The sequence below is a fragment of the Mustela lutreola genome, chromosome 6, assembly GCF_030435805.1.
Source record: "Mustela lutreola isolate mMusLut2 chromosome 6, mMusLut2.pri, whole genome shotgun sequence".
NCBI classification, from domain to species: Eukaryota; Metazoa; Chordata; class Mammalia; order Carnivora; family Mustelidae; genus Mustela; species Mustela lutreola.
The window spans coordinates 63857907-63885215 of NC_081295.1; the positions used below are offsets into that span (position 1 = coordinate 63857907).

A 27309-nucleotide genomic window follows, 5' to 3' on the forward strand; every position below is an offset into this window, starting at 1 on the left:
GTGAGTTTGCCAAAGTATGTATATGGGTCCTTACAAAATCCAGGAAAACAAGCTGAGATCCTGCAGGCTCATAAGGATGTTAGTATGGAAGAAAGGGAAATTTGTAGGCAAATGTGTATTCAAGTATTTTAAACACTATAACTAAAATTCTGCTATAATTCTCTGTAGTGGCAAAATCTAATTAGATAAAAACCTCTGGCTAAGGAAAGGGGGTCTCTTCTTCTATAAGGTTAAAAAAAAAGGGACCCCATTCATTTTCTATCCTAATACTGATGGGAGACGTCCCCACTATGGAAAGCTGAGATTAACAAACTCTATCACTGAAACACTTTTCCAGCTGCTCAGATGCCTTGTCACTAGTGTGACTCAACACGGTGTTCACATCACTGTGTTCTTCCCCATGTGTCAGGAGGCACCGGGGCAACCTCAGTTCCAGCTGAGGGAGGCAACAACACGCCAACCACGCTCAAAATGACCAAGTACCCTGCTGCTAAAAGACAGGGTCAAGTACCTTGGAAAAAATGTTTGTACTCCAGTTTATGGGCACGAGCTGGCTGTCCTTCCTTCCTGGGGACTCCGAGGGACCCGATATCTCTCTGCAGGCTGGGCTCCACCCAGTTGTCCCTGAAAAGCCAAAACCATCCATGCTGGGGAACTGGAGTAGCCGGGCCTTCCCAACAGAAAGTCCAAGGTATCTGGGCAGGAAGCCCCCCCACCCCTCCCCCCGCCCCAACCCCGGCTCTGGCTTCAGTATAAGGCTATTGGGGAAGATCACAGTGTCAGGGAAGGCCATGGAGTCTGTTAAAAGAACATTGGCCTAACTTGGAAATCGGTGATTTTGTTTTGGCCAAGAAATGTCAGGGATAATCCTAAGCATATTACTTTGGTCTTCTGGTATGCAATTTCTGTTCACGAGGCAGGTGCAGAAGCTTTCTAGACTCCTTTGAAAGGTTGGGAAGGATAAACAGTAGGGATATGAAAGAGCTTTGAAAACACATATTTTATGGGAAATAGTTGGGAAGCGTTGTAAGAAGAAGAGAGTCTAAGGAAACCGGCTCTTAGTCTTTACGTCTCAGCTGTCCTAGCAGCGAGATGGGGGAGCTCCGTCACCTCTTCTAAGTCTCATAGCCTCTGCTTCTTTGAGCTATGTGGTTTGCAGTTGTCAACCTTCTCCCTGTAACTTGATTACAACTTTGTTTTTGGCTGACGGCATGCCCAGCCTCAAGTGGTAAATCAAGACTGGTCTAAGTTGCTCCCGACAATCCTGGTTCCTACTGTCACTGCCTCCCTCGTGGCTCTTGAAGTACTTTGGATTTCCTGATGAAAAGGGCAAGACCTGTTTAGTTGTCTCTGCCCTTCTGTCCTTTGTCCTTCTGCCTTCTGTCTGGGATGAGGGCATGCTGACTATGGCTGCAAGAACCATTTTGTGGCAAATATAATGGAAGTTCAGCAGTACCCTAGACATCCCAGACTGCCCATTACAGGAGGAAGATAAGCCCCATCTTGTTCACACTATAGTTAGGCTTTCCGTTACTTATAGCTGAATGCATTCATCACTTACATACTACCAAAGCCAATTTCTTTCTTTTTTCTTTTAAGATTTTATTTATTTATTTGAGAGAAAGGTAGAGAGAGAACAAGGGAGGGTGGGGGGAGAGAGAAGGAGGCTCCCCATTGAGCAGGGATCCCAAAGCAGAGCTTGATCCCAGCAACCCGGATCACAACTGGAGTAGACGGCAGAGACTTAACCCGCTGACCAGCCGGACACACCCTAAAGCCAATTTCTAGAGAAAAGCCAATATTCAAGGAATCACACGTGAGCCTTCTGCCCCAATACATTTCCCAAAGGTGAAGGGGGAAATGAAGGGATAGACAGAGACAACAATAATTCCTATTTTAACATATCTAGGTGACGATATTCAGCAAATATCCATTGAAGACATAGGTTATATTAGCTAAACGAACAACTTTCAAGTCAAACCTGTACTTGAACCTCTGTCTATCTTGTATTAGCTGTGAGAGTTCATGGCAATGATTTTATCACTCTAGCCTCAGTTTTCTTATTCAAATATAAATTATTTTTGTACCTATCGTACTTACTGCAAGACTTAATAAGATAATGTATAAAGTCATTAGCACAATTCCTGGTGTAGACTTGGTCTCCTTCAATACTGCGGGGAGGCACGTTACACTACGGGGCTGGGAATAAGGATGACAGAGTTTAGAGTCCAGCTGCGGGAAGCATATGAGCAAATCAGTTATTCGTGGCAGAAGAGGAAGGCTACAATATGCCCCAGTGTGCCCAGGGTGTGGGAGAGGGTGCCAAAGCTGCAGCTCCAGGCCCTAGACCTTGTAAATGCCACAGATTTAAATATCCAGTACTATTGCCCCAGAGTTACCAAATACTTAATTTAGAGTCTCCTTGCCCTTATCCCGTAGAAGAAATTAAAAGGTCAGAAAAATGGTCAAAATGCAGCCAGGCAACAGGAAAGGGACTCCACCTAGAGATCTCCTGGTTTGCCGCATTCACTTGAACTCCCTCCCCTGGACCCTAGGGTCACATGGATTCCTTTAAAACGGGTGTATCAGGGAGAGCACTTTCAGCTGCGGGTGACAGGAAATCAACTCCCTAAGCGGCTTAAACACGGAGGCAGTTTGGCCCCAATTCTAGGTGATCCAGTGCTCCGATGACACAGCCAAGAGCCTAGGTTCTTTCCATCGTGCGGGTGATCCGCCCTTTAAGTGTCAGCTTTACCCATTCCCCCTGCCCCACGTACACCCCCCTTACCCCTGTCCACCCTCCACAGGTTCCCCTCACAGCTGCAAAGCAAGCTGTGGCCATTGCAAGCATCACTGGAAGATGAGACATCTCCTGGAAGAGAGAACTTCCCCTTCAGGAGTCAGAGAGAGTATCCCTCTCGCACTCCGTTCTGATACCCCTGACACAGGGAACAGCCATGGCTAGATGGTACACCCACACCTGTGTCGGCGCAGGCTCCTCTGAAGCACAGGATGGACAATAAAAGCAGATCGTGGACACTCAGTCAGGTCCTGCTGGTTAGGATAGGGGGTGATTGGATGCTAGGTAAGCGATCAGAGGTCTCTGTTCTGGGGGAGAGGGATGAAAGGTGCAGAGAATTTACACGTGCTGACAATCACCTCCTAACTAGGAAAACCCCTGCATGTCTTCTGGTTCAAAACCATACCAAACCATTGCCTTTAGGTATGTACAGGGTGCAGTTCTACCAGAAATTTGGGTCCTCCCCCTGTCCCCATAATTCCATCAACAGCCAGCCTCATCATGGACTGCCACAGAGGCCAGCTCAAAGACATTGCTTGAGTCTTGAAGCAAAAGTGGAAGAGGAAGACAGAATGCCATTAGATTTCACCTTCCTTATTTCAGATGCTAGAATTTACAGAACAACCCTTGAAACTGCCACAGCAAAGTTTCACTGATGGCACCTGCTCGGGCTCATTTGTCTCTGGTTCCCAAGCACCAGTTAGGCCTCTCTGGGTTCTGAGTGAGGGATCAGAAATAACACTGCTTTAATTCCGACTCTTATCTGCTCCTTTGTACCTGAAATCTCTTCTATCTGAAATCACACTTTGAAAGTCAGCACAGAAGGTAGGGGGAGAAACTGAACTAAAGAACTTGAATCTTGCTGCAAACTGCCAAAACACCATGAGCCTGTTTTATCAGGTGGTGTTTCACTTATGATTTCATGTACCTTCTGTAAAGCACCACCTTAATTAAAATCTTCAGCAATCTTCATTAGACCCCAGTAAGTATTATTTGCAGTGTGGTTCCAGGGCCAATTTCCATAGCTGCAGGGGATAATGCCAGTGTAACAACGTGACCCAGGTGACAGTTCCACAGTCCTGGGCGGCACAAGACAGGCCCACCTCCCGATAGAGCATTATAACATGATTGCTGTGCAGGCCTAAAGCTTGGAGCCCAAGGACAGGGGCTGGAAAGGGCAGGCCTGGAAAGGACAGGGTTGGGAGAAGCTCTAATTCTCAGGTAAGAGGAAGTGTTGGTGGCTTTAAAAAAAAAATTTAATTATTTGAGAGGAGAGAGAGAGAGAGCATGCAAGCAGGGGGAGGGGCAGAAGGAAAGGGAAAGGCAGAAGCAGAGAGTCTCAGGCAGACTCGCTACCCAGCATAGAGCCTAATGCTGGGCTTGACCCCATGACACCTGAGCCAAAACCAAGACTCTGATGCTCAACTAACTGAGCCACCTAGGTACACCCAGTTGGTGAATCTTAAGAAGGAAGGACTCAAGGATTCAAGATTTTGACATTTAAAATGGGGAAGAGGGATGCCTGAGTAGCTCAGTCTGTTAAGCGTCTGCCTCTTGGTTTTGGCTCAGGCCACGATCTCAGAATCCAGAGACCAAGACCCCTGTCAGGCTGTATGCTCAACAGGGGTCCGCTTGAAGATTCTCGCTTCCTCTGCACCCTCCCCCCCACCATATGCACTCTCTCATCCACTTCCTCACTCTCTCCAATAAATAAATAAATCTTTAAAAAATATAAATAAATAAAATGGGGGAGACATGGTTCTCAAAGGGGAACCGAGATGCCCAAGACCCTTTTAGAGGGTTCATGAACTCAAAAGTATTTTTGGTCTCAGTCTCTCAGGAGTATATGGTGGACTCTATGAAGAAAGAACATCCTCCATTATCTGAACAGGCAATTAAGATTCCTTTCCCATTTTCAACTGCTTATCTGTATGAGGCAGGATTTTCTTTATCTCCTTCAAACAGAGCAACATATTGGAAGAGACTGAATGCAGAAGCCAAGCTGAGATTCCAGCTGTTTTCTTCTACACCGCTGCACAGGAAGGATTTGCAAAAAATGTAAAATTCTTCGTGCTAAATTTTCTTCAAGTAGTTCCTTCTCATAAAAAAATTAATTTATAGGGATGCCTGGGTGGCTCAGTGGGTTAAGCCGCTGCCTTCGGCTCAGGTCATGATCTCAGGGTGCTGGGATCGAGTCCCGCATCAGGCTCTCTGCTCAGCGGGGAGCCTGCTTCCCTCTGTCTCTCTCTGCCTGCCTCTCCATCTACTTGTGATTTCTCTCTGTCAAATAAATAAATAAATAAAATCTTTAAAAAAAATTAATTTATATTAACATGTCATAGGTTTCTTGTTACTTTTAAGAATTAATAAATATTTTTTAAACTTTCTGTTTTAACTTCTAGTGTGGTAAATACTGATAGATATAATCCAATATTTTTTCTAAAAAGCCCTCTGGGGTCCTCAATAACTTTCAAAAGCGTAATGGGTTTTAAGACCAAAAAGTCTAAGAACAGCTGCACTGATGGGACAAATGAATGCGCTGACGGGACAGATGAATGCAGATGTGACAGATGAAGGCACTGACGTGACAGATGAACTTTCCTAAAAAGTGGTACATAAGCACATAATGGGATATTACTCGGCTGTGAAAAAGAAAGAGATCCTGCCGTTGACAGCAACATGGGTGAGCCTTGAGAACACTGTGCTAAGTAAAATAAGTCAGAGAAAGACAAATACTGTAGGATCTTCCTTAAAAGTTCTCATTACACATGCACGCAACATGGCAGGGGATGGGGATTAAGTGCCCTTATGTGGTAATCACTTGACAACATAAACATATATCAAACCATCCCATTGTACACCCCGAACTCGCACAATATTATGTCATTTCCATCTCAGTAAAGCTGGAAACGATATATGCCTGTAACATGGAGGGACCCGAGACAAGGCCTATAGGCTAGAGGCTGCTCCCCTGCTCAAATGCTGAGAAGAGAGAAGAAAGGAGGAGGTACGTCTGTGTCTCTTCACCTGCGGGGGGGGGGGGGGAGCATACAAGCACCCTGAGCCCTTCTTTGGGGAGACAGAGTCTGTCTCTGTGGTCTGGAACAAGGTCTCTCTAGATCTGTTCTTCTCTGCATCTACTGGTTGATCAATGATCGCACGGGGGTAACAGAGGCACCATACTACCTTTCACTGTCCATCTTCAGTTACAGAAGCTGACAGACAAAATGACCAGCTCAGGGTCCCAACAGTCATATACGGAAGAACAAGGACTTGGACGCAGGACTTACTTTATTACAGTGTGGCGTGCTCTCAGAGGGGAGATGGTCTGTGTTTTACTCCCAGCACACAGGATATGGCCTGTTTGGCTGACTCTGAGCCATCTGCCAAGTCCCCATCTGCCACTGCCTCTCCCACCACAGCCCAGACCCCCTCACACTGTCTTCCTACTACTGATCACAGCTCTAGACGCTCCAGGCATTCAAGACAGAGCTGCAAGGCACCATCACAAGCAAATATTTATGAAGGTGTCCACTGTACTGGGTTCTTGGGTGTACATACCTTAAACTAACAATCACTTTCTTTCTTAATCAAATATCCTCTTGACTATAAAATGACAGTTATATTGTTACTATGCCTGAGACACATGAGCAATGTCATGTTCTTGGCCCTGTCTTCCATGTCCAGCTATATTTCAGAATGGGGGTTAAAATCCCATGGGGCAAATACCGTCACCCCCAGGTCAACCCAGGAGAGCACAACGCACGTTGTGTTCAGCCCATCTCTGCCAACCACAGCTGGACTTCTTCTCTACCAACAGACTCTGAAATAAACATACAAAACCCCTTTTGTCTTTGAAAGACTTTTCTCCCAGCTGATAAATACAGAAAAACAAAATGAGGCTCACAAAATAAAACAAGCAATGGGGAAGTTACAATTTCAGAGAGAGAGAGAGAGAAAAAAAAATCTTTAAAATACAACAGTACTCTCTGGACCTCATTAAATTAAAAATTAGCTCAGGTCAGCTCCCCCCCAGAATGTGATCTAGACTGGATGTGTTTTTTTTTCTTTTCTTTTCTTTTTTTTTTTTTTTTTTAAGATTTTATTTATTTATTTGACAGACAGAGATCACAAGTAGGCAGAGAAGCAAGCAGAGAGAGAAAGGAGGAAGCAGGCTCCCTGCTGAGTAGGGAGCCCAATGTGGGGCTCGATCCCAGGACCCTGGGATCACGACCTGAGCCGAAGGCAGAGGCTTTAACCCACTGAGCCACCCAGGTGCCCCTAGACTGGATGTGTTTCTTCAGCGTAGTCTGACCCGGTAAAAACCAGGCCTGTGCTAACCCGCCTCGCAGGAGTCCTGCAGGCTCACTCGTCGGGACCCTCCCACGTCGGCTGCTGCTTACCCTCTTCCTTACTCAAGTGAGCAGAAACTCAGAGAGGTAAGGGTTAGTTAATTCCATAATGACTCGGGTCTCCCTAGCGGGTGCTCAACACCAGTTTCAGACCAGAGTCCTTTGACTTAAGGTCTCCTTCTGTCTCACGAAGTGGAAAAGTCAGTTTAGGTCCTTTCCTGGCAACGTTCTGTATATGCACAGATCTCAACAGCTTCGATAATTCACAGCTCTTCCGTCAGTCTGAATATATGACACCTCCTCTTTTAAGAGCTCTGGCTCCTTGGAAGTCGCATTTAAAGTTGTTTCAGTGACAGGTGATCTTAACCCTACTCCTGCGTTCATTAGCTGCTCTCTGAAAGGGCAGTGGCTAAATACAGATTTTCCAAGTGCTCTTCTCAACACTGGTACTTCATCAAATAATCTGCTGCATGAAATGTAGTTTTCTGTATCTCAGCTTTTCACAGAAGCTACGAAGAAGAAATAATAGACCTCTGTGATGAATCAGTACTGGTGGGGGGAATACCCCATAGTAAGACAGTAAACTCTGGAGGTGAGCAGTTCTGACACTGCCCCAGGCTGGCTTGAGCAGTGTGGCTGCCTACAAGGTCTCTCCATACCTGAGTCGTTCCACCCCTCAAGGAAGGGCTGTCACGGTGAAGACCGGCGTGCATGGTGCCTAGGAGAGGCCCCGTCACATAAAAAAGGTTTTCAAAATGTCAACTTGTGTTCTTAATTGTCCCAAAATTAGTTGAGAAAATATGAATCAGAAGGCTATTAAGCATGCTACAAGGCACCACATTAACAGAGTACCGGACTGTTGAGGAGGTAAAGGAGATCTCCTGTGTCAAGTTTACTGAACTTCACTTGAAAAGACACACCAGGGTATTATTTTATAATAACACAATCGTACTGCTTTATAAATAGTTCAATGACACAGAAATATGCAGTAGAATGAAAACAGAAAAAAATATAAAATATTTAATAAATGAAGATGTCCAAAGAAACTAAATGATTTTAGTCTTTGCACCATGCCTTCCCCAGTAGGGAAACAAAAAAGTCTTACAGGGTGAACAAGAGAGATACAAACAATTCACTGAACCATTCACATCACAAATCAATAAGCTCCAGTCCCTACCCGTCTTCTGGAATCCACTGTTACAATCCATCAATAGAAACAATTTCTCAGAGGTATACTCTGAAATAAAGTAGGAAATTTGGACCTAAATTGCCTGTAAGGCACAGTTTAATTATAGAAACCAAACATAGAATAAAAAGCCTACCTTCCTTCCATTCAAAAATAATAAAGAGGCTCAAGAAAGAAGATTCATGATAGGGTTGTTATATTTTTTTCAAAATGGGGTTTTATGTTTCCTTCCAATACTTCCCTTTAGAACCAAGGGCTATAAAATAAAGATATCAACCATTTATCATAAAGGAATGATGTGTGGCTGGCTATTCTTGAACATTAATATCTCGCTCACATCCCAAAATGTCAATCAAGCCCAATGTCCCCTACAACCTAGTTGGGTGGGTTATACACTTATTTAATGGACTGATCATTTAAAAGTGCTTTTAGGTCAGGGGCTATTAACAAGGAGAAGCTTTATAATTGAGAGCTAATTGTAGGTGTTCCTTATCAAAGGGAATAGAACAAGAAAACCATTAGGATTGGCCTACAGGCTGGCAGATAACACACAGAAGAAGCTGTTTGTAAGTTGGGACATCGTATAGTATTGTACCTATGCTATGTTGCAAGGTGACAGAAATACTCTTTGTCTTCCCTAGCAACAGGAGAAGGAAAAAGAGAAATTAGATATTTGGGGCACCTTGATTTCAAACATGGATTTCAGCATCCCTACTGCTAAAGGCTCCTCCACATGTCACATTCTTCTAGCCAGTGGGGTTTTGTGGCCAACACAGAAATATCATTCTGCTCACCTGTTTAGGGCAAGCCTGATCTCAGGAAGATGAACATCATCTCAACTCCAGGGCAAGTCCTTGTTCACGTAAATGGTCCCCATCTATGTCCAGCAAGGTTGACAGAGTCTCCCTCCTTCCTTTCATGACTCGCTGAGATAAAGAATTCTCTATAACTGAAAATGATCCAGTCTTAGACTAACCAAAGGGTCTTAAACCCATTATTTTTATTATTATCATCATCATCATCTTCCTATGTTGAACCAGCAAAAGATCAACAGAGCCAAAACTGACTTATATTTGCCTATTTCTGCAAAGGGAGGTCAGCTGTACTAGGGAAGAAAAGCAGAAGCCAGAAAGAGGTAAGACCTCAGGATGAGCTTAAATCCACAAGAAGCACAGATGCTTGAAATTCACCTGGAAGAAAGTGGAGGCCTCGTTAGAAGCATCTGTCTGGCACTTCTGCTAAGAGCCGCCATTCAGTTAGCACAGCTGAAGACAGGACCTGGGAAATCTACACGAGCATCCCTTGCTTCCGCCTCTGGATGACAGGAGCTAGCAAGGAGAACCCAAAACTCCTCCATGATACAAGAAAGACAAAAACAACGCCGAGATTGAAACTGTCTGCCAAAAACCATGACGAAGGCATTTGCTGTTCTCATCCATTTTAAATCAGTCTTTCCCAGTTGATGTGACCATGTTTATTTCAATTAAAAAATAAACATTTTGCACATCCTGTTGAAGTGGCTCCAGGATTCTGCATAGAATGGAAACACTAAAACAGATAAAAGCAGCAGAAAAAGCCATTAAAATAAAACCATACTGGGGTGCCTAGGCGGCTCAGTTGTTAAGCATTTACCTTCGGCTCAGGTCATGGTCTGGAGCCTGGGATCAAGCCCCCTCATCAGGCTCTCTGCTCAGCAGGGAGTCTGCTTCTCCCTCTCCCACTCCTCCTGCTGTGTTCCCTCTCTCGCTGTGTCTCTTTCTGTCAAATAAATAAATAAAATCTTAAAAAAAAAAAAAAAAAACCTACAAAGAGTGAGAAGATACTGTGGAAGGTTCTCTCAAAACATAAATGCTAATGAATGTGGAAAGATCAGTAGTTTCCCCCAATCAAGATAGGGACGTATGTGCCAGCATCTGAGCTGGAAAAAGGATGTGGACCAGGCAGGCAAAATGAAGCAGAAGGCTGGGCAGAGGCTCATCCAGGGTGGGTACGGGAGTGGTGTGGGGGACACAGACAAGGACAAATAGGGAAAAGTGCTGTTAGAGACTTTCTGGGAAGAGCAACTGGTAGGAGAAAGGCAATTAGGCTGAGGTTGGCTCTGAATAATCACAGAGAAGGTGAGTGAAAGGCGGCGGGGCTGTGGCCGGAGTCATGTCTGGGATTGTTCCCAGAGGGGCACTGAGAAATGCCAACAAGAGGTTCACTGCCAATGGCTGCCTTTTAACAAGACAGCTCGGGGATTCCCTTGACATTTTCATCTCATCTATACCACTCTCGTGGTAAATAACCTGGGCTAAGAAAAGGGGCAAATCTGGGGGGTGAACGTTCTTTAAAACAGAAATACTCCCAAGTGGAATTCATATTGGGAGTGTGGGAGGGAAGTCAGCTTGCCTCTTCCAGGTGGGCCAATGAGAGCTCGAATCCTTGCACAATGTCCTTTGGCACAGAACATTAATCAGGGTCCCAATAAGTACCACCAACTCCTAACCCCTGGTCCAATACACATTAAGCTAGTCAGGGCTTTGGTTGAGGAGAGAGTGAGGAATTTAAGACTATACTAGATGAGATCAATGGATTGGGTGTTGGGCTTCTGGTCCTAGTCTCTGGGACTTACCCTTTCAGTCAACGAGATGTGACAAGTCCTATTGCTAAAGCTGAGATTCCATTCTGGCATGGATTCTTCCAAATACTATGTTTCCTAAGAATCTAGGAGATGAGGCACAGGTTCCCTGGGATATGCAGTGCAGTTTCGAGAAGAGTTTCATCCTGCAAACTCATACAGAGCACCAAAGTAGGGGATGAAAAGATGAATGATTTGGGCGCCTTTGGCTCAGGTCATGATCCCAGGGTCCTGGGATCAAGTGCTGCATTGGGCTCCCTGCTCAGTGGGCAGTCTGCTTCTCCCTCTCCCCTTCTCCCCACTTGTGATCTCTCTCTCACTCTCCTCTCTCGAATAAATAAAATCTTTAAAAAGATGATTAATTTATACATATGAACTTCTTGAGGATAGGGTTTCAGAACAGAACCCCTAGATTTAAATGCGAACCTGATGGATAAGCACCATGAGAAATTTGTGCAGAGTGTAGTGAGGGCACAGTGGAGGGAAGGATCTCGTCTAGCAAACACAGCTCATTCTTCAAGGATAAGTGGGATAACGAAGTGGGAAAGGCTGCATGTATATGAGACACCCGGTGGGCAATCTTGATGAAAAGAGCAACTCAGAAAAATACTTCCTGTTCAAGGGAATTTGGGATTGGTAACCAAACACCACAGACCAGCCATTTAGGTCTAAGCTTTGGCATGAGGAAGGAAGAGGATTTGTAACAGCATGCTTTATTTCAACTTCTGAGTTGGGCCCAGGAGGAAGGTGGAATGGGGCCTGGGTAATGCCTTAAGTAAAACACTAGTACACGTGGGACAGCATATCCCAGAAGTGGGGGTCTTATTAATCACGGCCTTCATCGTGGGAAAGAGCTTGTTTCCCTGATGGTGCCTGTGACTGAGGTTCCACTCAAAGCAGGGCAGAAACCAAGATCCTTCATGAGAAATAGTCTGTGGAATCTGAAGGGGACAGAATAAAGCTTGACTTAAACGTCGTGGCCCCAGCAGCCATGAGAACTTTCTGAGAGCACCGGGAGTGCAGGGCTAGAACTCTGGTGAGATGACTGAGCCACTGGCCTTGAGTACAAAATTTTAGGGAGCATTAAAAAACTCAGTCAGCTAGATAAACAATATTTTAATGCCACATTTTTTTAATTCAGCATAATTAACAGGGTTATATTAATTTCAAGTGTACAATACAGTGATTCAACAATTCCGTACGTGACTCAGTGCTCATCATGGTAAGTGTGCTCTTAATCGCCTCACCTATTTCACCCATTCCCCCACCTCCCCTCGGGTAACCATCAGTTTGTTCTCTGTTGTTAAGGGTCTGGTTTTTTTTTGTTTGACTCTTTTCTTTTTGTTCATTTGTTTAATTTCTTAAATTCCACATGTGTACAATCATATAGTATTTGTCTTTCTCTGACTTATGTTGCTTAGCATTATACCATCTAGATCCACCCATGTTGTTACAAATGCCAAGTGTTCATTATTTTTATGGCTGAGTAATATCCCATTGTATACATATATCTCTCATCTTCTTTATCCATTCGTCTACTGATGGACACTTGGGTTGCTTCCATAATTTGACTATTGTCAATAATGCTGTGATAAATTAAATAATTTAATTGCTGTGATAAACTTGAATTAGTGTTTTCATATTGTTTGTGTAAATACCCAGTAGTGGAATTACTGGATCATATGTTAATTCTACTTAATTTTTTTGAGGAGCCTCCATTCTATTTTCTACAGTGGCTGCTCCCGTTTGCATTCTTGTCAATGGTGCACAAGGGTTCCTTTTTCTCCACATCCTCACCAACACTTGCCTCCTGTGTTATTGATTTCAGCCATTCTGACCGGTGTGAGATGTTTTAATGCCACATTTTAAAAACTCAAAATGAATGCCAAATTCCATGATGAACAAAATACCGAACCCTGCACTTACATGACCCCGCCTCACTCACCCCACCTGGTCCCAGTCGAAGGGGAGTGAACCTCCTGGAAATCTGACAGGAAAGACAGAGTAGAAAATTCAGAGAGCCGGGCAGCTCAACTATGGCAGCAAACTGGTGGTGGCTTAAGGTCTCTGGGCCTTCACATGGGGTGAAAAGCATCCTTCTCGAAGATTTAAGTAGAGCTATGTGAGGATATCGAGATCCACAGTCACCAGAATTTGGAGTTTCAAAGCCACTGGAGAAGGCAGCAGGCAAACCATTCTTGCCCAGACGCCAGCAGAGAGACTGACCACACCCCACCAAGACTCAGAAGCAGAAGAACATTGCAAAACTCCATTAGACAGGGAAGACCATTTTGGGGGAACGTGCCAGCAAGTCAAGAATGATCTAGAAAAGGTGGTGACTACACACAACAAGAGTACTGAAAGGCCCACAGAAGAGCCCTTTTCTTTTTCACAATTAGGGTTGGATATAATATAAACTCTTCAAGATTTCTGAGGGAAAGATGATCAGACAGAACCAGGTATCATCTTAACCAAGCCATCACAAGGACAGGGGGGGAGGGAAGAGGACGGCTGATGAACCAACTTGCAGGAAGCCAAACATTCCAGAAGTTGTGGTTAAGCCCAGGTGGGCTTAAGCCAGGTGTTTCCTGCCAAGCAAGGCTGGCGACAGTTCACAAAACACAGACATCACCCCTGAATATTCATAACAAAAACCACCACAGCCCTGAAGATTCCAAAAATGACCAGGTTATTTTGGTTCTATCATTTGATTCTCCAGACCACACGGGAAAAGCAAGGAGGTAGAGAGGGTGACAGGATAAAGTAGAAAAAATGTCTGAAACAGAAAACATTTCCCATTAACTACTGAAATTTCTCGACCAGTAGCTTCCCAGTCTTATCATCACTTGGTTGAAAACCCAGTGGCTAACAACAAAGAAGTCAACAATGCTTTGTGCTCACTTGACTCAGTCAGAGATAGTTCACCAAGTCTAAGGGAGCACCCTTAGTTGCCTTCTGCTTGTAAACCAAGTAGAATACAGAAATGGTGACCCCAATCAAAGGAAAAGCCTGAGCTATCGATGACCTCCTTTTTGCGTCTAAGGACACTTCAACAGCTCACTTGTTCATGGGTTTTCAACCCTGTGAAGACATGGAAGGACTGAAGTTTAAGAAGAAGGAAAAGAGAAGCAAAGGTCATGAGGGGACAGGCTTTTCGTGGAGGAAGGTAAGGACTTTAAACTCACTGCCAAGCTCAAAAGCAAGACTTAGGGTACGAAAGACAGAATGACTTTCACATTACTACATACTAACAAATTCAGAAATATTCCACAGGACAGGATCCCTGGGCCTTCCTCCATCACTGACACAGGCTCCCACTGGCACTCTGCATGAATCCCTACCCCTTTTGCTACAGAGGCTCACTTACCAGCCATGAGAGTGGACATCTGCTCACTGAGAGTCTGGGGCGGAAGAGGCAATGCCTCCAACCACTCCTTATCTTCACCTAAAATTGTTTTACCACGGGGTTCTTCCCTGCAATGCTCTACGTATGACTGAGTCCAGTCACTGGAGTGACGAAAATTATTCATGTGACATCAGGACAATTTTAGTGTGGAGATGAAGTCCACAGAGCAATCAACGGTAAAAGAAAAACAGAAGATAATGCAACCACAAGTCTCTCAAGGTTTCAGTTTTCTTCTGATCTGAGCTATCATTACTAATGCACACAACTGAGCAAAACAGTATGAGTAATTATTTATCATAACATTAATATAGTTAACGTAAAAGGCAATCAGTCGGTGGCAAAAGAAAACTGAAGAAAAAGAGCATAGCAAAAGTATCTGAGATTTGAATTATTCCCTATTGTCCTTTCTGAAACAACAAAATATCTGTAACTAATCACTTCTAAGCGATTATCAGAAATGGAAATGGAAACTGAATACAAAATCATGAGAACACAAGACATAGTTAATCTGGTTTCTTTCTCATGTGCTAAATAGAAGTGTAACTGAAGAAAAATAATTAAAATATAATTGAAGAAAAATAATTAATATATCCAAATTCTTTCCTGGGTATACATATTTACAGTGACTAGATCTTTTTTATTTTTATTTTTATTTTTAATTTTTTTTTTTTTTTGAGCAGGTACTCAAACAATAGAAAGATGCTCTGTTAAATGCAGTGACTGGACAGAGTTAAGTACTCTCTGGGTTTCAAAGTGCCTGGCAACGGAATCAAAGGATTAAAGCAAAACTGACTTGACAACAAAGAAACAAAAGCCCATTACAGCATAACTCATTATATCACTTCTCTTACGATAAAGGGAAATAGTAAATCAGACAAATATTGATTCAAGAGCTCTTTTTTTGTTCTAATTATGGCTTCTTCCCATACCCTAAAAGAGGCTTGAAAACGATTATGACTCATGGTCAAACTGAAACCCCCTTATATGTATACAATTCTACCATAAATACACAGTGGCCAGCACAAAACATGGTTTTCCAGTTCTGTGCGTCTTTATCCTCCTCCTTCTGAATATAAAACCTTTAAGAGCAATGCTCACATCTGCTTTGTCTCATATATAGGGTTTAGTTCTCACACAAAGATGTTTGATAGACCTCACTGCACACCGAGAACACAATACACATACACAGGATGACCTCGGCAGCTCTTTCTCGTTAGGATAAACACTCCAATTGATCTGCTAACAGTGGTGAAGATATGGAAAGCCACCGATATATATTTGTCCACAGCTCCTGATCTGGCATCCTTCCCAACAATTTGGTGACATCCCCCCAACCCCGCCCTTCTCGGAGTTGTACAAGATGGCAAGCTAGCTCTGGGGAAATCTCAAGGCCATGGGTGACAGGAAAGCTAAATGGCATGGCTAAATGCTGACCAACCATGTTTAGGTCCCATTAACACGGCATATTCTGTAGCTCATCTTTCCATGCCCCAACACACATACCAAGAGTTGGAAAATACCAGTTGTCTTTTGATGAATGTTCTTAACCAGCAGGCTAGGAGGCTTCTCCAGTGTCATTGCCGCCTTCTCACCCCTAACACTATAGGCAGAACTTTTATCACAGACCCAGAACCACAAGAAGCCCAGCCGCCAGGTTCAACAACCCTCTGGATGAGGAACTCACCTTTAAGGCATTGTTAACTAAACTTTTTTGCTCAAACAGCCACTAAGAAAAAGTTAAAGTTCTGTTTTTCATGTATTTTAAATTCACATTTACATTTCTTTATAATTTTAATTAATGGAAAAGGTTACGATTCTGCCATATTAAAAGTACTACAATTTTTAATTAAAACATGTCAGGTCTTTAAATGTATCTAGTGAAATCTAAATACCACAACAGTTTGAAAACCACCTTCATCCAACAAAAAAGTTTATGAGCAAACTCTTCTTTAACAGTAAAAAAATGCTACATTGGTCTATTTTCTCCTTGAACTTATATTTCCATTCTATTTCCCCAACTTAATTTTCTCTCAATATAATATGTCTTAACTCTTGAGAGGCTTTTATTAATCTCCCTGTTACATTTCTGTATAACAAAATGTGTATAAAGTGATTTTTAAAAAATTTCCTATGTCCATACTATTTAAAAGTGTTTACTTTTCTTCTGGTTCAAGGTGTGATTACTAATGGACCCAACTGATCCAAACAACACTAATGAATATTTATAAGAATGTTAATGTAGTTAACATGGAAAGTATACTTTTATTTTGTCTTTTTTATTTTATTTTTTTTCTGTTTCATTAGAATGCATTTCTAAAGAAACAGATAAGCCAAGTTTATTTTTCTCCAATTACTTCATATACCTATGGATGGAGTATTCCTTATTGCTATAATAAGGTGGGGATTTAACATCATTTCCATACCTTTTCATTTTTATGGATGTAAGCAGTAAGAAATCTTATTTACACAAAGAAGAGAATGAAGGATACTTACCATCGAAACATCTTTTTGTCTATTATCTTATAATTAGATTAGGTCTTCCTTCAATTTTGTTGAAAGCCAAGATGAAAAAACTAACTTACAAAAAGATGTATGGTCTGGCCATTAAATCTGGCCTTTTTACCAACACAAACACTAGTATTTTCATAGTGCTTTGTTGGTGGGACGAGACTTTTGCACCCCAGGACAACACACCACAGTAAGGTTTGGAATGGGTTGGGTAATAGCTGTGCCTTCCTTGGTCAAGGAGAAAAGGGACTCTACTAGGTAAGATAGAAAAGGAGATGTAGCAAAAGCAGTTTTCAGAAAGAGTATCTATAGATGATGAAGACCAGGAAACCATCTCCCTAAACCATCAATACCTTCATATGTCTTAGAAAGTCTTCATGTATACCCCGCCTGGAACACAGCCCCCCAACCCCAGGCAAGAGTGTTATTGCCAGGCATTCTATCCATTTAGCTTTGTACACATAAAAGTACATTTGGTTTCATTAATACATGAATTCCCCTACAATATATCAGCTTGTAGCAGATACTATAGGAGAAGCAATAAATTTTTTAAAAACACAGAATCATAATTCTTGTTCTTTCTAATTGTAGAGATGGAAAACACCTAATAAATCATAATGTCCTACAGTATAGAACTTTACTCAACAAAAGACTGTTTAAGTCAATATTTTTAATAATGTCAAAAAAATCTAGAAATCATCCAAATGTTTAATAACAAGAAAATTACTGAATAAATGTTACAGCAGACATATAATGGAAGAATATACAATATTTTAATTTCAAGAACATATATTGACATTAGAAAATGTTCTTCATATTATGTGGCCTGAAAAAATAAGGAAGAAACAAACATAAATAAAATTCATACTAATTTGTAAAAATGTGTATCTGTAAGGAAAAGTCTGTTAAGAAAATCTGTTAAACAATTTTCAGTGGTTATCTTTAGGTGATGTAATCATAGGCAACTTTCTTACTTGTTCTTTTCAAATGTCCAACACAGGGCATTTCTTCCATGATAAAGGGGAATGGGGAACCGTAAGGAAGGCGGGAAAACAGGCTCACTACTTCTGGCTTGTTGAATATGGCTACAGAGTTTGTGAGAGATGGTGTCCAGCCAAGGGACCAGCGGGAGTTTAAATCCATCCCACAGGATGTAGGACTGCTTCTCCCTAGCAAGGGGTGGGGGCATTTCCTAGTCTGCAGTGGAAGATCTTGCCCAATGTCTACATTCTCTCTTAGATTCTGGACATTTTTCTCCCTGACCAATTTTACACTTCCACTTCATTCCTCAGCTGCTTTCTCTGGATTACTGATTTCACTCACTCCACAGATGCCTAGAAATCACTGCAGTCAGGTTCCCATCATGTTAACCTCATGAACTATCCCAGCTCATGGGTTTAAAAAAGAGCATTCAGGGGTGCCTGGATGGCTCAGTCGGTTGAGCGACTGCTTTCAGCTCAGGTCATGATCCTGGAGTCCCGGGATAGAGTCCCACATCAGGCTCCCAGCTCCACGGGGAGTCTGCTTCTCTCTCTGACCTTCTCCTTGCTCATACTCTCTCTCACTGTCTCTGTCTCAAATAAATAAATAAAATATTAAAAAAAAAAAAACAGCATTCAGTCAACAAGTAAAATGCTATATGCCAGTCAGGTTATCTGGGGCTTCAGGAAGACACAGTTGGCGATTTTTACTTCCACCATATTTTACAACTCCAGTCTCCTTACCTCAGCAAGTGTGGAGGGATCTTGACAATGGTATCCACACCACCCAGGGTTTCTGCAGAAGGAAAATTACAAAGTTAAAAATAAATACATATAGACTGAGAATCTGCAGATAAATTTCTTAGTTTCTTTTTTCCCTGGAAATTCCTATAATTATACATTAGTCAGTTCTCAATTATCTGCATGCAAGTCACTCATACCTAAAACCCCTCTCTTGATAGCTCAAAAGACTTCCTCAGAGCAGTTAAAAAATTAGGATACATTTCCCTACAGAAACAGAATGAATAACTAAATTTCAACCTGAACAAGAATTTCAATTTAATCTACAATTGGCTAAAATGTTATATTCTTGCAATAAAAATAGACAAAGGACAAGGGAAACAAAAGTAAAAATAAACTACTGGGACTACATCAAACTAAAAAGCTCTTGTAGAGCAAAGGAAACAATCAGCAAAAACAAAAGGTAACCTACTGAATGGGAGAAAATATTTACAAATCATATATCTAACAAGGGGTTAATATCTAAAATATATGAAGAACTTATACAACGCAACACCAAAATAAATAAATAAATAGATAAATAAAATAAAATAAAAATCCACTCCAAATAATCCAATTAAAAAAGGGACAGAGGACCTGAATAGGTATTTTTCCAGAGAAGACATGCAGATGGCCAACAGGCACATGAAAAGATGCTCGACATCACTCATCATCAGGAAAATGCAAATCCCAACCACTAGCAGATATTACCTGACAACTGTCAGAATGACTAAAATCAAAAAGGTAAGAAATAAGTGTTGGTGAGGATGTGAGAAAAAAGAACTCTCATGCGCTATTGGTGGAAATATAAATTGGTACAGCCACTGTGGAAAACAGTATGGGTGTCCCTCAAAAAATTAAAAATAGAACTACTATAGCATCCAATAATTCCCCTACTACTGGGTATTTACCTGAAGAAAAAAAAAACAGTAATTCAAAAAGATATAGGACCCTTATGTTTATTGCAGCATTATTTACAATAGCCAAGAAATGAAAGCAACCTAAGCATCCCTCAATAAATGAGTGGATAAAGAAAATGAGGTGCAATATATATAATAGAATATTACTCAGTCATAAGAAAAAGAATGACATTCCATCATTTGTGAGAGGGTAGATGGACCCGAGTACATTATTCGAAGTGAAATAAGTCAGAGAAAGACAAATACCATATGCTTTCACTTATATATGGAATCTAAAAAACAAAACAAACAGATAAACAAAAACCCAAAATAGACTCATGAATATGTACAGAGAACAAATTGAAGATTACCAGAGGGGAGAGGTGTGGAGGATGGGTTAAACTGGAGAAGGGGATTAAGAGGTACAAACTTGTAGTAACAAAATAAATAAGTCACAGGGGTGAAGAGTACAGCACAGGGGATATCGTCAATAACATTTTAAGAACTTTGCCTCGTGACAGACAGTAACTACACTTTTACTGTGAACATTTTGTAACGTACAGAATGGTCAAAACACTAAGTTGTACACCTGAAATTAATATAGTTTTGTATGTCAATTAAACTTCAATTAAAAAAATAATAAATATGGAAGGGAAAGCTCTTTCTTTGAAATACTGCTTTTAACACCCTCAAATAATAATTCATAATTGTGAGAGCCTCGATGTTCACAAAGCATTTTATGCAACATCTCATGATGCTCACATACATTTATGACATGGTAGATAAAACTTTTTTTTTTTTTTAATCATCCTACAGTTAGGGATATTGAAAGGAGGCTCACCCTCAAATCTCATTAACCCAGCCTGGATGTTCACTACCTTACCATTGCTGTGGATTATTCACACTACTCCTGCCTCCAACAGCAGAGATAATGAAACACTATTCTCTTCCCCCTCCCCCACGGCCCCCCAGCCAAAGCTGTTCTATTTCAATAGGGCTAACAATTCTGTATCCAGTTCCAACATGTGTGGTTGGGGGAGGCTTCCCCACACGAACAAGTAATTCCCTCACACCAGCTGGCAGTCCTACCATTTAATTCAATTCTGACACCGTTGACTAGGAGACAGCATCAGATCCCACAGTTAAGGGCTCAGTCCTACAGGACTGCACCCCCTTTTCAGACCCCAATCCCAAATCCAGGTTGTCATCTTGGCTTCTGACTGGCCAGCTATAGGCTGAAGGTATGAATGAGCCCCCTCTTTGGGTTCAGTTAATTTGTTAGAACAGCTCACAGAACTCAGAGAAACATTTCACTTACTATATTACTGGTTTATTATAAAAGGACAAAACTCAGGAAGGGCCCAATGGAAGAGAAGCATGCGCCAAGGTATGGAGAAAAGGCGAGCTTCATGTCTCTGAGGGTGCCATTCTCCCCATGTTTCCATGGGTTTACCAACCCAGAAGCTCTCCGAACCCCATCCTTTTGGGTTTTTTATGGAGGCTTCATTACATAGGAATGACTAATTACATCATCAGCCATGGGAGTCTGAACGCAATCTCCAGCCCCTCTACCTTCCCTGGAGGTCTGGGGAGGGACTGAAAATTCCAACTCTCTAAACACAGGGTTGGTCCTCTTAGCAACAGCCCCCACCCTTAGGTTGCTTCTTCGTTAACATGACAAAAACACTTTATGGTCCTCTTCACCTAGAAATTCAAGAATTTTAGGGGCTCTGTGCCAGAAATAAGAACAAAGACCAAATATTTATTTATTATTAGAAATCTCAATATTCCAAGTTCTGATTTGCTCCCAGTTTTGTCAGCTCAAACTGTGTGGATTCCTTTCTTCATGGCTTAGAGTCCACAAGCCCTACCGGTATGAACCAATTTCATTGGAGAAGGAGAACTATTTCTGCTGGTCTGCTGAAAGATCAGAAGGAAAAATGGATACCAGATGTATCTCCAAGACTCAGCAGTGAGAGCAGTCTAAAACATGATAGGATCTCAGCCTGTTGTGGCCAATGGAGCAAAGAATGGGTGTAGGCAAGACAATCCGCAAAAGTGAAAGATGGGATCAGTAGGGTCAGGGATGCTGTAGCCAACAAGGCCAAAGGAGGAAGTGGAAGAACTGAGGTTAGTCATTAAGATGAGACAGGATAACCCTAAAGCAAAGCCCTGAGATGCAGGTGCAGGGAGCAGATCAAAGGCCGGTCAGGTCAGTGTGGCCTAGTGGTTAGCAGGCCAGGGCCCCGGACAATACGTTGCTGCTCTCCAGGGGGAGGTGCTGACACTCAGCAACCAAATCCTGGCAGTTTTCCTCATTAGACAGGGCGGGGTTATATTCAACTTAAGATGTTCAATAGCACCCAACCCTACAAAGGCTAACCAAGAATCTGAAGAAAGAAAAAAGACAAAGGAAAATCGCAGAGCAGCCATACTGAGCATATCCTCGCCAATTGGAGACGCTGAGTAGGTACCTGTACCGGGTCACCTGGGGAACCTGGGGCGGACAAGTGAGGGAAATGGGTGCATCACATTCTCAGCTGCCGACCTGAAGCTGTGGAGATGGGTGGCTGAACTCCAGTGGGGCTGGGAGGAAGGGAAGAGGCCTCTGGGCTGACTTCTGAGAGAAACTCAAACATTCAGGTGAGGGAGAAGTGCGGGAGCTGGCAAAGGGAGCAGGGCCGCTTGGGAGGCATGGTAACAGTGGGCAAGGTGTGGTCCTGGGGGCCAGGGGAAGTCGGGTGCCAGTGTGTTCCATGCAGCTGAGAATCCCTTAGCTGGATGGGGATTCTTCACCACCAGGTGGTGGCAGGATGGGAGATGGAGATAGACAGAGGTAGTGGAAGAGGGAGTGGAAAGCCAGGCTGTGGCCACATGCACTACAGACTTTTTGAGAAGTCGAGCTGTAAACGTAACAGAAACTGGCTGGAAGGAAAAGTAGGTGGAAAGGTAGAGGGAAAGCAGGAGGGATAGACTATTCTTCTTTCCCTACCTGGTGTTCCAGCCCCTAGTTTTCTTTCTCCTCTCCTCCATTTCCAAATCCATTTTGAAACAAGTCTCCTGATATGTGTAAACATCACAGGTTTCTAAAATGAAGACATGGTCCCCGGCCATATATTGCTTGTTGGTTATTATGCAGCCATTAAGAAAACCGATTTTCAGAGAAGTATCAATGAAAACATAGAAGATGCTAAAGCTAAGAAAAAACAAATGACAGTCTGCCATAGATAGTATAACCCTCTGCAGAAGGGAACTACTCCAAAATGTGATTAGCGATCTTTCTAGGTTTTGAGATTACAGGTGATGTTAGTTTTTTTCTTTATACTGTCCAAATATTTTTCAATATTCTAAAATGAGCGTATGTAACTTTTGCAAACAGAAAAAAAAGATAAATTTCACTTAAGACCCAAACAAGTCATTAATGGGCTGATCTGTTTATAAACAACTGCTTCTCTTATTGTAGGTGTGAAAGCCACACAGAAGCATAAGGGACAGTCCCTCCATTCAAGAAGCACACGTCTACACTGTTGACATTTGTTGTTTGGGCTGACCAGCTGTCGGAAACAGAATCCTAAATTTGTTTTGAAGAAACTATCCCTTTCTGAGTCAGGGATTTGGGTGAGCCTTGTAGCCTAGATCAAAGCCAGATAGCCCATTCTATTCCTTAGCTGGAGGACTGGTTTTGGTATACACATGACCCATTAGGACCAAGAGAGAAAAAGTGAAACCAAAGACTGGGCAGGAGTGACTAGAAGAGCTCCACTCTCTTGAGATGATCTGATGACAGGCAAGTGGGAGAGGACCCCTTTCTCCTGTGATGGCCAACATATGGCAATGACATCCCCATGTCCTTTCGGTGGGAGACAACTCCTCTCTCCTGTGATGGTTTTAGTGGGAAATGACGCCTCTTTCCTGTGATATCAAGGTAACCCCTTTCCCCTATAATGGTCCAAGTGGGAGATAACCCCTTTTTCTTCAGATGGACTAAGTGTGAAAATGACTCTTCCCTCCCATGGTGGTTTTAATGGGGGTTGATCCCTCTCCCCTCAGATGGTCTATGTGGGCTGATGCTTCTTTCTCATGAGATGGTCTCAATGTGATGATTCACAAGCCCAGGAGACTCATGAAGAGTGTTTCAATCTCCCCAAAAAGAGCAGAGCAAGGTCCTTGAACTGTAATTCCTGAGCCATATTCAACCCACAGCTAGCTTTACAGGGGGTATTTAGTGACGAGAGTGAATAAATTCCATTTTGCTCAAGTCAGCTTGAATTAGGGGTTTGTTGTTGTTGTTATTGTTATTGTTGTTGTTATTGTTGCTGTTGTTTTGGGGGCAGGAGGGTTTGGTCTCCTGAATACAATATTTCTCAATTATCCTGCCCCTAGAAGAACTGTCATGGCCAAATAATCCAAAGTATTAGGTGCTCTAAGGCAGTCATGAAGGCAGGGCTCTGAACCCAGGGGAGGAACGGATTTGCCTGAAGAGCCCAGGGATTGCTTCCTATGTGATTTAGGCCTTAGGAGTCTGGAAGGGGAATTCCCAGCAGGAGTAAAGACAGAGAAGCAGACAGTGCCTGGTGTGTTCACAGAAGAGCTGCAGCTCACTCTAGTTTATGAAACCCTTGGGGGTCACAGAGCAAGAAGAAACAAGAGCTGGGGTTAGATTCTAAAGAGTGTTCTAAGGAATTTACACTTTAATCTAGAAAGAAATTATGGGGTTGAAGGGGATGCGTTTTATAGTAAAAAACGAAAGCAAAGCCAACAACTGATGGAATGGTAGAAAATGGACTGGAGCAGAAAAGAGCAGGAAGCCATACAGTCTTTGTTCATGCTCCCTTCTCCCTTCACATGCCCTCCTTACAGGGAAGAAGCATTGTACTCATCCTTCTAGCCCCATGCTCAGCACAGGGGAGGCCTTCATAAATGTTTGCTAAATAAATAACTGAAGAGAAGATGGAATCCACAGCTTACCTATGATTTCAAGGCAAATCTACTTTAAAAGCCCTACCAGCTCACAGCCATTTCCTCCCCACCCCACCCCTGACCCCATATTCTATGCCCTCTTCTTTGATCTGTTTTCCTGATTTACTCATCCCAACCCTCACAGTGAATGTCAGGCACTGTTACTTAACTATTTCATGCACTCTGCCTTCTCTCGGTAACTACAGAAGAACAGTCACTGGGAAAGGAATCAGAGCCACTCCTGTGGTCAGGACAGACTCCAGGTTTGGCTCGGATACCTGCCTCACGTGTGGGCTTCCCAGATGGCTTCAAGGATCTAGACTCAGCAACACTGCAGTTTAATTTAACAAGATGTTGAAAATCAAAATTTAAACATTAAAAATACTCAATCACTCTTCTCCTCCCTATTATCTCAATCTGCTTAATTTACAGCAAAATAATAATGAACATAGGAATGGCATGTTTAAAGCGCAGTCAGGCCCGGCTTTATTATGTTACTCAGCCATCTGTGACCCTTCATTAGAGGCATTTGGGAATCTAGCGCTCAATGGCTCTGCTGAATGACAATGGCAATGGAAAATTAGTACTGTGGCTTTAAGAGCCTAGCTGCTCAAGTATATCTGGTCCCTATTCCCAAAACGTAAACAATGGTCAAGTTCAGCCTACAAGATAAACTTCCATGACATATGCAGATGTCAAAGAAAAATGACGTTGCTAGAATTGTCTGTACACATACACCCAATATATGTGAATTTCAATCCTCTGAATATTAACAGAGTCACCTAAAACACCACCAGATTCTACATTTAGTGGAAAACCTGCTAATGGCACTTCTCTCTTTTCAGGTTGTACCATAGTGGTGTCATATCACGCACTGATTGCTTTCTGATTAAGAGAGAAAGAGATTCAATCTTATTTTGTAATTGAATGGCAGCTAAGGAAAGGCACACAGGCTTGGGCCAGGCCAGGGGCCCCCAAGTCTGCCTTGGTTTCTCCTCCGCCTTACCATGGTTCGATCAGTGTCACCCAAAGTATGCTCCTGATCCCTCTGCATTCCCATCCAGACAATTCTGATTGCCCAAATTCGTCGAATTGGAATGAATGTCTTGCAGTCTTCTTTGAGGTGGAGTTGGGCAAACCCGAGTCTGATGGGAATCACAGATGTGCTACCAGGAACTTACTTCAATACTTGCACGGCTCACAAATTTAAAATCCCACCTGTCTGAAGGGCACACCACAGCAGAATTACAGAGGTAACGCAATCCCATACGCATGTAATGTTTCATGTACAATAACCATGGAAGCTAATACTTAACAAGCTGGCCTCTATCTGGAAAATCAAAGAAGCCATTCCTTCCTGGTCACATTCGCCAGTGTTTCGAGATCGAGGTTGATGGTTCAACTTCCCTTTTTCCCACAGGCGCTTGGAATCCGGCCCCTGGATTCGCACCGGCTGGTGGTCCTGTCTAACTCGGAGATGGGTGACCATCGTCTCTACCTTGCTGGGGATAGGGAAAAGGGGGCCTCCTGGCGGGGAGGACCACGGTTCCCCGCTAAAGTCTGGTAGAAGACAGAGACCAGAGAAGAGGCAGATGGATGTCAACGCCCGATCCAAAATTCTCATATCCCGCATCAATTCGCCGAGGCAACTCTTTCAATCGCGCAAAACGCATGCATAACAGCAGCTCATCGGAAGCCCCAAGCATCAGGGCCCGCTCAGCCCCAGCCCGCGCGGCCCTCCGGCGGCCGCGAGCAGGGTCGCGGGAGCCCGACCGGCCGGCAGGTGCCCGGCGCCCCGTGTCCCGCGCTTACCCAGGGCCCAGGTGCAGCTCTCCTTGATGGCTTTGTACTTGCTCCCGGACGCTTCCTTCTGCAGCTTCCTCAGGATCTCTTCCATCTTGACCTTCGCAGGGTCTCGGCCACCGACAGGGAGAGGAGCGCTCTTGGGAGGCCCGGCCGGGGACGCCGCCGCCTCCGCCTCCGCCGCCGCCGCCACTGCTAGGCTCCCGGCGCCTAGGCTGCCGCGGCGCTCGCCCCCCGCCGGTCCCGCGCGGCCACTGATGAATCACGCCCGCTCCATGCCGCGGGCCACGTCAGCCTCGCCGCCCCGCCCCGCCCGCCGCCCCGCCCGCCAGGGTCAGGTGCGCTCGGCGCGCGCGGCGGCAAGCTGGAGCCTGGAGGCCGGAGGCCGCGGTCCCCGACCCAACGCCGAGGCAGGCCCCGGGGCCACAAGGCTTCGCGGGAAGGTGGAAGCGGATGTCCGGAGCTGGCTCGCCTGCCGGGCGTTGGCCCGGCGCGGCCCCAGGGAGCGTCTGGTCGGCCCGGGCAGCCGGCGGGGAGGGGCCTAGCCACTGCCCCCCCACCCCCACACTCCCGGCCAACCCGGATCCCTACCCGCGACCCCCCTGCGCGGCGCCAGGCGGGGTGGGGTCGGCCCCGCCGGGTTTGCCCAGCCCCGGGCGCAGTGTGGCGGCGCGCGCTAGCATCCCGGTGTCCGGTGCTCACTGCTCAGTGCACAGCCCTTCTGGGCTCTGTGCCCGGCTCGGGCGCTACCTGTGAATAGACTGCCTCTCCCCTACCGGGTACCAGTACACGATCTCGCGGAGGAGGTGGGGGGATGAGGGTTCGTAGCCCCATTACACACAGGAGGAAACCAGGCCAGAGAGGCTAAGTTACTTCCCACACCTACCAGAGTTAGCCTCAAAACACATTCCTAAATCCAAACCCCCTTTTCCTTATTCTCTTGCGCTAAATTGTTATCCTCTAGAGGGAAAAAAAAAGGGGGGGGACGCATAGGGGCCCAAGCAGGTGTCTAACTT

The 27309-nt window shown here is 43.9% G+C and overlaps 1 protein-coding gene across 4 annotated transcripts in view; it reads right to left on the reverse strand.

Moving 5' to 3' along the window:
- ARFGEF3 (ARFGEF family member 3) overlaps positions 1–26845 on the reverse strand; it is a 178936-nt gene extending 152091 nt beyond the window's left edge. For all 4 annotated transcript variants that reach the window (XM_059177442.1, XM_059177441.1, XM_059177440.1 and 1 more), the window contains exons 1-2: positions 26303–26845; positions 18597–18648 (exon numbers count right to left, since the gene is read on the reverse strand). In XM_059177442.1, the coding sequence (XP_059033425.1) occupies positions 18597–18648; positions 26303–26387 (137 nt within the window). In that variant the 5' untranslated portion in view covers positions 26388–26845. The remainder of the gene's footprint in view (positions 1–18596; positions 18649–26302) is intronic.
- Positions 26846–27309: the final 464 nt, after the last annotated feature.